Below are 9,985 nucleotides of genomic sequence, written 5' to 3' on the forward strand. Positions count from 1 at the left end.
TAAAGTTTGTTCTTGCATCATCGTGGCCTTACAGAAGAAACCACGGGACAGATAGAGCAACAATAACACTTTTTCATACGTCAGCAGATTAATTTGCTTAAATCATCGCTGTTCTTCAGAGCACAGCTGTAATATAATCCTGGGACTAAAAGTTCTGGTACTTCAGGTGTAAACTCAACTATATTTTTAATCAAAATTTCTAATAAAGCCTAATTTTGTTTTAACAAACGGAGGGAACAACGTGGACCAAATTCTTTCATTACGGTGACGCTCGCTGGTTGTGGACTCAGTGGCAGTTAAAAACGAGCAGCTTTATACATGCAGGCGTCTTGATTGCACGTCTGTTCCACTGGTTTCAAACGGGGAAAGAGAAAAAATAAAAAAAGGCAGAGAGAGAGAGATTTCACAGAGCAAATGAAAAGTGTATAATTATAAATGCTTTGCTTAATCTGACTAGAAAAAATCTTGTTGCTAATTAAAGCTCTTGATAATATTTTACACTGTAACAGTGTCTTATTAATTAAATGTAGTTACATTCAATTAGTGGAATAAAATAAAGAAAAGACCAGTAGTGTAGATCTTACATCTTCCATCTGGTCCTAGTGGGATGCTTGTGGATACATATCCCTCTTCTTCTTCTTTTTTTTTTTTTTTTGCTGTCCATCTGAGATTCACCACTTGATGCTTCAGTCTCACTGCGTTTCCCTTTTGTATGCTTTACAAAATCTGGTAATCTCAGAGCTTTCTTTCCTTGTTAGCCAGCAGACACAAAAAGAAAATGAAAAATGTCCCGTTTCTGTCTGCGTTTCACAGAGTTTATGTTTTACAGATCGACTTTGGTGCGTGATATCTGTGCTGGCTGTGGCCTTTCACATAGACCACTTCTTAGCTCCGTGTCATAAATATTTATAGAAAGACTTTTCAGTTTGCAGCTTCAGCTATGGCACATTACAAGTCGCTGTGCAATACTGACAAAAACAAGTCAAAAACAGTCTCAATTTCTGCATGTATTTACTTCATGACTGTTTGGCGACTATCGGATTATCAGTCATTTATATCCTACTGAACATATTCCACTGGTTGAGCATTTAGCAGCGAATATATCCCAAGACATCAGCCAGGAGGTTAAAGCTTGGGTGCAAATGGGTCTTCCAGATGGACAATGACCCGAAGCATAGCACCAGATTAGTTGTAAAGAGGCTTCAGGACAACAAAGTCAGTGTTTAGGAGTGGCCATCACAAAGCCCAGATCTCAGTCCTGGAGAAAGTTTGTGGGCAAGGAGACCAACAAACCTGACTCAGTTCCACCAGTTCTGTCAGGAGGAATGGGCCAGAATTAATCCAACTATTGTGAGAAGCTTGTGGAAGGAAACCCAGAATGTTTGACCCAAGTCATACAGTTTAAAGGCAACGCTACCAAATACTAAGGAGATGTATGTAAATTTCAGACTTAAAGTAATACAAAATTATCTCTATTATTTTTCTGGCGTTTAGCAAATAGAAATAATTTTCATAATCCTAACTGAGCTAAAACAGGAACAGTTTAGTCTGATTTAATGTCAGATAGCGAGAAAAAAAAAAAAAAGGGTGATGCGTCTTTTTACACCGTGTATGTAAACGTCTGGTTTTACCTGTACGTGTAAATGAATGACTGATATTTTAATTTGATTACAAATGGCATTTTGTTTGGCATGTGTCCACGGCATAATAACCCCTAGACGCTAACGCTCTGATGTTACCTGTTGCTATCATTGTCAGGTATAACCTCTTAAGCTACAGGCACAACTAATAACTCTAACGATGGCTGCTCCATTAGCACCAGTTAGCCGTGACAGTGACGATTGTTGTTAGAATTTGTAAAAGCAGCATTTATGTAACATATTGACATTTAGATTTAAGCTGCATGCTTCTGTAGGAGAAACTAACGAAAGAAGCATCTGATGGCAAAATTATTGATCCTAATCAGTGCAGGTCCTTTAACACTTTTATTAGGAAGCACAACAAACCTTCTACTTTCTGAGACTCCCTGTGTCAGATCTGTTATATCAGTTCTAAGGGTTCTGTTGAGTTGTAACTTTACTTTCTGATCTTATTCACTTTCCCTCCGTGTTGCTGACATTAAAAACTACAGCTTAGCATTGATTTTTAGGCGTTTGAGTGATTATTAACGGAAATGTCAAAGAGGACATCACTAAAGTAGTTTTTTTTCAGTTTTTCCCACTCCTTCAGTCCGTGTATTCCAGCGAAACAAAAATTAAAGGTTATGTGAGAAAACAAGGGATGAATCACGGCGTCCACGAACAAACGGATGAAGATGGAGAGATAGTGTGACGGCGGCTAAAGGGAGAGGCAAGGCAGGCAGACGGGTCCGGGGCTTATCTGGGCCCGGTCTGTGACGTGTTGTTAACAGGTCCTGGTCAAACAGTTCATTCCTCATTATCTTAATGAGATCGCGACCACAGAACAAATAAGAAGAGAAATGCCAGGGTTGGGAGGCGCAGATGAAGTGGCCGGCGCCGCGGAGTGATGGAAAGAGAGGAGGAAATTGATGGAGAGGAAAGTGCAATCAAATGGGAGGAGAGAAACAGAGAGATATGTGATGGACAGAGGGGATAAAATGTGAGTGCTTTTCTTTTCTTGTCTGCATGACTTCACTATGTTCTATATGGTTTTTTTCCCACTATAGAAGAGCCGGACACGGTCATATTAAAGTGTCCCTGTGAATGTGTAGAAGGTGTAGAAGTGTGTTCGTAGGGGTGAGCCATGCCTGCCTGAGACCTTACACCCTGTTAGTTTCCTCCAGTAAAACTGGCCTTGCGTCAAATGCTAAGAAGACTGAGGTGATCTCCATACTGACCAATCAGTGTGCCTCTGGAGACGGTGGACGACTTTAAGTATCAAGGCTCCTGGGTGAACAGCACAAACCAGGATGTCAGAGTGCACAAGGCGATGGCTTGGAAGCGGTATGGGTGTGGTGTGGAGATCGAGCCTTTCGAGAGAGCTCACGATCAGATTCTTTCAGGCGACAGTCGAGTCCATTCTCCTGTACGGTAGCGAATGCTGGTCCCTCAATGCATCACTGGAGAAGTCTCTTGATGGTGCATATACCAGGCTGCTCCTGACATCAGCTGGAGGGACCATGTCTCTAACATCACACTCTATGGTGACCTGTCATGCATCACAGATCATATCGCCTGGAGGAGACTTGGCATTGCTGCCATAGGGAGCTTCCTGCCAGCCAGCTCGTTCTTTGGGACCTGCCACCACCTTCCTGGACACCCTAAAGGGGGATACTGGTGCGACCACCTCAGCATGCATGACTAACAGGATGGACTGGAATCAAAGACGTGAAGCTCGGCTGAGGGCGCCACGATGATTCCTCCAGTAAACTTTTTCTGACTACTGTGGATGAGATGGGTGAGACTAAAAAAGTTCTTCTCATGCATCAGTCCTTTCATACACTGAAAAATTCCACCGTTCTAACATGAGGATCGCGTTGCTGAAAATTAAATTTACTGTTGGTTTGAAGGTTGCAAGGTGGAGCGGTGGTTAGCACCATCGCAGCTAGAAGATCCCTGGTTTGCGTCCCGGTTAGGACGCCTGGGATCTTTCTGCGTGGAGTTTGCATGTTCAGCGTGGGTTTTCTCCGGGTTCTCATTGAGCTGGGATAGACTCCAGCCCCCTGTGTCCCTAGTGAGGGTTAAGTGGTGTATAGATAATGAATGGATGGATGTTTATCTGAAGTAAAATGATTTCTCACGATGTAACGAACAAAGCCATTAACGAACCGTTCGTCTTCTGGAAATTCTAGCCACAGTGTCGGTCTACAATTAAAAGTTGTTTTTTTTTTTGCTAAATTATTTCCATCCAAGCGCCTAAATCCTAGAAAATACAAGAAATTCATTCAGGAAAGCAAAAACGATGCTGCCACTCAACAAATGGATGCTAATGCAACAGATGACTCGCCAGTGAATTTTATTACGAGGATTAGAGTTTCATTTTATGCAAAAAAAAAACGAAAAAAAAAAGTCTGCTTTCAATCTGGAGGCCGCTGGAATAAATTTGGCTATGGATTCTAAAACTGTGCACATGAGAAAACCTTCACCATTTTCAGACTGAAGTCTTTGTTTTACTTGGAATCTCTAAAATGAAAGAAAACCAAATGTGCTTATAAGCTCCTTGTTTTTCTAAACGCCAACCTGAATAGAAAAACGGAACGCAGGTATTTAGTTTTTGTTCTTGTCTGTGCTCTAAATGCGTTTAATCAAACTGCAGTGGAACCTACTCGCTAGTAGGTTTTAATTAACAGGAGACAAAAAAGAAAAAAAAGCCTGGTCTTTATTTGATCGTATCTCTGTGTGGCACATTGCAGCTTTAGATATGATCAAATTAACTTTATAGCCAGAAAATGAGCTCCATTCCTGCTCAGGATTTGTTGGAATGGATCTGAGAGGAGGAAAACGTAACACAATGTGCTTCGTGGCACCGGTTAAAGCTCAAATCATCACTTTGTCGCTACAGATACTAAACAGGGATAACTTTCTCAGGCGCCAACATAAATCTTGGCGACTTGAACAGCGCTACTGGATACACTAATCCTAAGTGTCACGTCTAACCTGAAGCAGTGACTCGCTTCCTCTTGCCAGGTTTGAAGCTTTGACACGTTCGAGTCGTACCCGCGTCAGTTAGACACAGTTTAGTTTCATTCTCTTATGACGGCGAGCCAGGTTTCCCCACAATCCAACAATTTAGCGTAAAACCGTGTCCCAGATTTCTGTTCTGCTTTTTGTGTCTGAGTCACAGGAAGGATTTCTATAGATGTCAACGCAAGAAAGAAGAAACGGATGAGCAGAAATAGCTTCAGAATCTATGTTATATGTTCATATGTAACCTATGTGTACATTTGCATATGAACATAAAAAGCCTGTCATGGGCTGCAAGGTGGTTAGCAGCATCGTAGCTTTGCAGCTAGAAGGTCGTCAGTTCATGTCCCGGTGAGGACACCCGGGATCTTCCCGAGTTTGCATGTTCTCCCCATGCAGCGTGGGTTCTCTCCGGGTTCTCCAGCTTCCTCCCACAGTCCAAAAACATGTTGAGGTTAATTGGTGATTCTAAATTGTCCGTAGGTGTGAATGTGAGTGTGCTTGGTTGTCTGTCTCTAAGTGTAGCCCTGTGATAGACTGGTTACCTGTCCAGGGTGTGAGGATGAAGCGGTGTATAGATAATGGATGGATGGATGGTGAGAGGATGCCAATAAAGAGTTTAGCAGTGTGTCTTCATCTAATAATAATAATAATGATGATGTACTTACAGCTCTGACACTGGTCCTCTTTGGGTCCCCAGCACCGACCATTGCAGGAACGATGGCACTTTTGACCTGCGTGCAAAAGAGGCAACTGGCACTTCAAATGGAAAATACAATCACTCAAAACCACATACTGGCAGAAGCTTGAAATGGGCCAGAGGCACCGAGCTGGAGTCTTTCTCCACTGAAGCCAAAAACAGTGAACAAAAAGTCGAGCTGGTCTTCGGGCTTATCTTTGATTACTCCTAATGTGTCCTTGTGAATTGATGCAACATGATAAAATTAGCTGGAAGTGTTGTTCTTGTTATATGGTGCTTCATTATAAGTGCATTCCAAGCACTCTGCGCTTGATAATTACTGAAATTAAAATCTGACATAATTACGGCAGCCTGTGAGAAATGTCGGCGCTATGACCGGTGTGTGGTTCATCCTGTGATCACGTGATGAAGACGATAATATGACATTAATCTAAATGAGTTCCTGCATACAAAATATAAAAAAGAATTTCACTCCAAATGTAATGCAACAAACATGTTTTCCAGGTTTCTCATTTTAATGCAAGAAAGCTGATGAAACTTTCAGCGTTTCGGTAACAGCTCCGCATCTCCCCTTTCTGGTACACGCTGTTCCAGTCATAAAATCTTAAATAACCTTGGCACAGGTTGTCTTGAGAAAATAAGACAATTCTTTTTTGCCACTCCGCCGTAAATCAGCCCAGCACGAAACCGCTGCGCGCATCCGGTTGAGATAAAAGCAGTGAAGAAGCAGCGAGCGGCATCGTACCCTCAGAGCTTTAGCTGGTGCCTTTCTGGGCTTTTGGAGGACTTAATTGACTGTCTGGTAATTGAATGCAAGGGGGAAGTGAGTCTGGATAAGTGCAGAAGTGCTGTCCTCTGTCCATCAGCCTCTCGAGATGAGAGCTATTAGCATCAGACTGACTCTACTGCCCATGAGCCTCTCCATCTTCTGCGCTCCTCTTTTTCCTCGTTTGTGAGCCTGTCCACTACACATTTCATCACTTTCATCCTCAGTCCACCCCTCACTGATTCATCACCCCTCTGTGGTTCTCTCTCACTTAAAGTCCAACCCCATCTTTTTTTTTTCTCATCTGTCCCCCAGTTTTTCTGTCTGTTTCCCTTCAAACTAACACTTTGACAATGCTTGAGAGAGAGAGGTCGACAGCCCTGACTGTATGGAAAGCAGCACACAAACAGGATAATAATATAAATGTCAGCCGGCCATAAGTAGTTGTCTGGCGGTGCCAACTGTGCAGAACCGCTGCTGCACTTATAGCAGTTATACGACTGTTCTGCTTTGAGCTCGCTGCCCTGTGAAGTCAAGTCAAAGAGTTTTCATTTAGTGTCCAAGGCCCTCACTCCTCTCAACTTCTAAATTCTCAGTGACCCAGAATAAAGCTGTTCCACCCCTTTTCCTGCACCATAATCTTTAACAGCTTTCTTAAAACAGCCCCTGAAGGTTAAAAATGTCAAGACTGCCGTCGTGGCGGTGCTGGTGGACGGCAAAAGGCAGATTTTTTTGACTGAATCAACAACAAGGTGCGGATTTTAAAAATCACGGCCCTGTGTTTGAAAAATAAACCCAATAAACACAACACAACTGTGGCGCAAATAACTCAAAAGTAATAACAACCTAAAGCTTGTGTTGCCCCAAAGAATGAAATAGAGATTAAGTTCTAAATTGTGGATTACAAGTTTGGAGACCCCTGATCTTGTGGAGGGGGTGGAGGACTCGCTCAGGAGCTGGGGTCGATCTGGGGCTAACGGGGCTGCAGGGAGGAGGGCGATGGAGCAGAATACCAATGCTGGGAGCTGTTAATATGCATCGGCAGCCCTCGGCAAGTGCCGTGGGACGATGTTCAAGAACATATGCGGAGACTGTATTTACACATTATTTCATTACGATAATCCATTTCATTGTGTCATCTCGCGTTATTAGACGAGCGAGATGAGACAGCTCGAAGAAAAACTACAAAAAAATATGACAACAAGAGATTTAAATGTCAAACAGCTTGAGGGTTAAATTAAAAACAAATAGGAAAAAAGGAATTTGTTAAGAGGGTTTAGTCGGCGAACGAACAGAAGTGGGTCAGAGGAGGTGACTCGTATTGTTGCTCAGCTGACAAGCACCTCAACCACGAGCTCCGTTCCCCCCCCTGACAGATTAAGTATGCTTATTTCACCCTAACAAATCCCGTCGTAACTCTGAGCGCTCATTAACATGTCTTCCAGCTGTCTACGGTGGGGGCATTAGAGTGAGCAGGCAGTCGGTGTGAGTTGTTGTAGTGAGCAGAGTGACAGAATGAGGTCAAGAGGTGATTTTGTGATGACAACGTTTTGCTGCTCGGTCACTAATCGTACACTGAGCAGGTTAACCTTCCTTCCAACCGTTTGCTTTGGCCGCTGCAAGTGTTGGTAATTTAGAGTCACCTCCTAGTATTTTGTCCACCCTGTTAACATAATAGGTGGTTAAAATGCACCAGTGTGGTCCAGTAAACCACCTTCCACTATTATCTCCATAACAAAGCAGAATCTTTTTAACAACAATTAAAAATTTGGTTCATGAAAGATTCATGGCAGAGCTCTAGCGTAAGGTTTCCCAATTTTACCCCAAAAAATGACAGGTAAGTGTGCAATCTTCATACTCGATTAAGTGCAGTAACCCCAAAAGAGGGTTTTTTTGGAAAAGTTTTTACACTCATTTGTGGGGCCAGAGGGAACTACGTGGAATCTGATTCATTTAAAAAGTGAGGCCACCTCAGGCAGAATTGTTCAGGGCTGAAGACTACAAGTTTAAACAATGTGAGAAATGTCGGGATGTGACGTTAGTAAGAAGTTCGTCTTTTCTCTGCGGGCTGCTCCTGATTGCCGACTGACGTTGGCAACTCGAGGCAGCGAAACAAACCTGTAGCATCCAAATGAATTGTCAGCGTTTGAGCTGCATTGGGGGAAATATACACAGTGACAAAAAAAAGATGAATAAACAGAGCAGGAAAGACGACATCTCTTATTGTTCCGAGTTGATTATAATCAAACAAGCGTGGAGTGGGAAGAACAACCCTGAACGTAAATCTGTTGGCCGTCTACATGTTTGTTGGGTTGCTTACATGTGACGCTGCTGTTGGTGGGCACCACCACAGGATGGACCTTCGGGTTCTTGACGATGTCCTGCCAATGGATGGTGTCTGCGTGGCACAGGAACTTGTTCTGGTCGACGTACACGCCTCCGCTCAGGATCTCTGTGGAGAAGAGAGGAAGGACACTGTCAGTACAGACACACAGAGGATGCATTTATTTCTACAGTCTCGCCACCACTTCCCTTGATTGGTTTTCCCTTCTCACGTTGTGATCAACAATGGAAATGACCAGATTTTCCACAATGAAGTCAAAATCAAGCCCTCGCTGGAGGACAGAGCGGCATTTTTCGGGGGGGAAAGCAGCCGATCTTGAGTCACGGAGATCTGCCGATGGTTTGTTGTCCCGAGGCAGCCAGGACAAAGCCGTGTCATATTGCTGTTATTACAACCTCTGATCTTTTCCCATGTTGTTGTTTTCCCTCATCCTTCTCTTTCCATGCTGCGAGCAGACACAATCAATTATTGTCCCACGACCATCACAGCGCTGAACCCATCTGTGATGTAATCCCCCGGTAAGGGACAGCCGGCCTAACGAGTTCGTAATTTTATATTTCATCAAGGTTGCTGATGTATCTCACCATCATGATATGCATTGGCTTGTTGAACCAATGATCATCAGGCTTAGAGGGAGGATTGATTCCTTTTGCCACACACACACACACACACACACACAAGCGCGCGCGTGCAGTCTGTTGAATGATTGGATACGGAGGGTGGTTCAGATTATTGTTGTGCAGGAGTTTAGAGAATGCTTAATCCTGACTTTTATGTGAGAGAGAAAGAGTGGGACAAAGAAGGAGAGAGACAAATGAAGATGGAAGAAAGCCACAGAGAGACGGATGGCAGGAGAGAAAGACGAAGTGAAGCCCAGTAGCAGATTTGCATTATTTACAGAGCTTGTGTGTTCTCTATCTCCCTACAAACAGATTACTGACACAGGGCTGAAACCGATGAGACACATAATCATACATGAGGCGCCCCACCAGCGCCGCGCAGACCCGGCCAAATACAATATCGTCCCACAAAGGCTCGATTAAATGATGCTCCTTGGAAAATAGGTGGTGGTGGTATTACCTACGCAGGTCCCCCAACCCCCAACCTCTCTATCTTTCTGCATGTGCGGTGGGAGTTAGGGAGCGAAATTAATCTTGCTCCTCACCGCGGGGGGGATATCACTCGGCCAGGAGGAGGCCACGTCTCAAATTCAAATTGTTTGCGCAATAGGATGCTGCCGGCAAAGTAGGGCAACGGACGAACCGAAAGACAAAGCAAAGTAGTTGTTGTTGTTGACAAAAATGCCAGTGGGAAATCTCAACCTCGGGTAAGCAAGATACAACCTCAAAGCATTTTCACCTTCATCCCGGCTGGCTGGACTCTAATTGGAGCCGACCCAAGACACATCTGGCCACATGTGGCAACCAGTAAAATCCAGACACAATAAACACGTCTTTGCTGATTTGTTACTTTCTGCTCACCGACACCCGGAGTTGTCAAATCTCACTAAGCAACACCTTAAAAATCCATTG

The 9,985-nt window shown here is 43.7% G+C and overlaps 1 protein-coding gene across 1 annotated transcript in view; it reads right to left on the reverse strand.

Moving 5' to 3' along the window:
* LOC103360983 (receptor tyrosine-protein kinase erbB-4-like) overlaps window positions 1-9,985 on the reverse strand; it is a 357,047-nt gene that overhangs the window by 135,760 nt on the left and 211,302 nt on the right. The window contains exons 4-5 of the mRNA XM_008286939.1: window positions 8,430-8,561; window positions 5,312-5,377 (exon numbers count right to left, since the gene is read on the reverse strand). Coding sequence (XP_008285161.1) covers window positions 5,312-5,377; window positions 8,430-8,561 — 198 coding nt within the window. The remainder of the gene's footprint in view (window positions 1-5,311; window positions 5,378-8,429; window positions 8,562-9,985) is intronic.

Source organism: Stegastes partitus, unplaced genomic scaffold, assembly GCF_000690725.1.
Source record: "Stegastes partitus isolate 25-593 unplaced genomic scaffold, Stegastes_partitus-1.0.2 Scaffold477, whole genome shotgun sequence".
Taxonomy (NCBI): Eukaryota; Metazoa; Chordata; class Actinopteri; family Pomacentridae; genus Stegastes; species Stegastes partitus.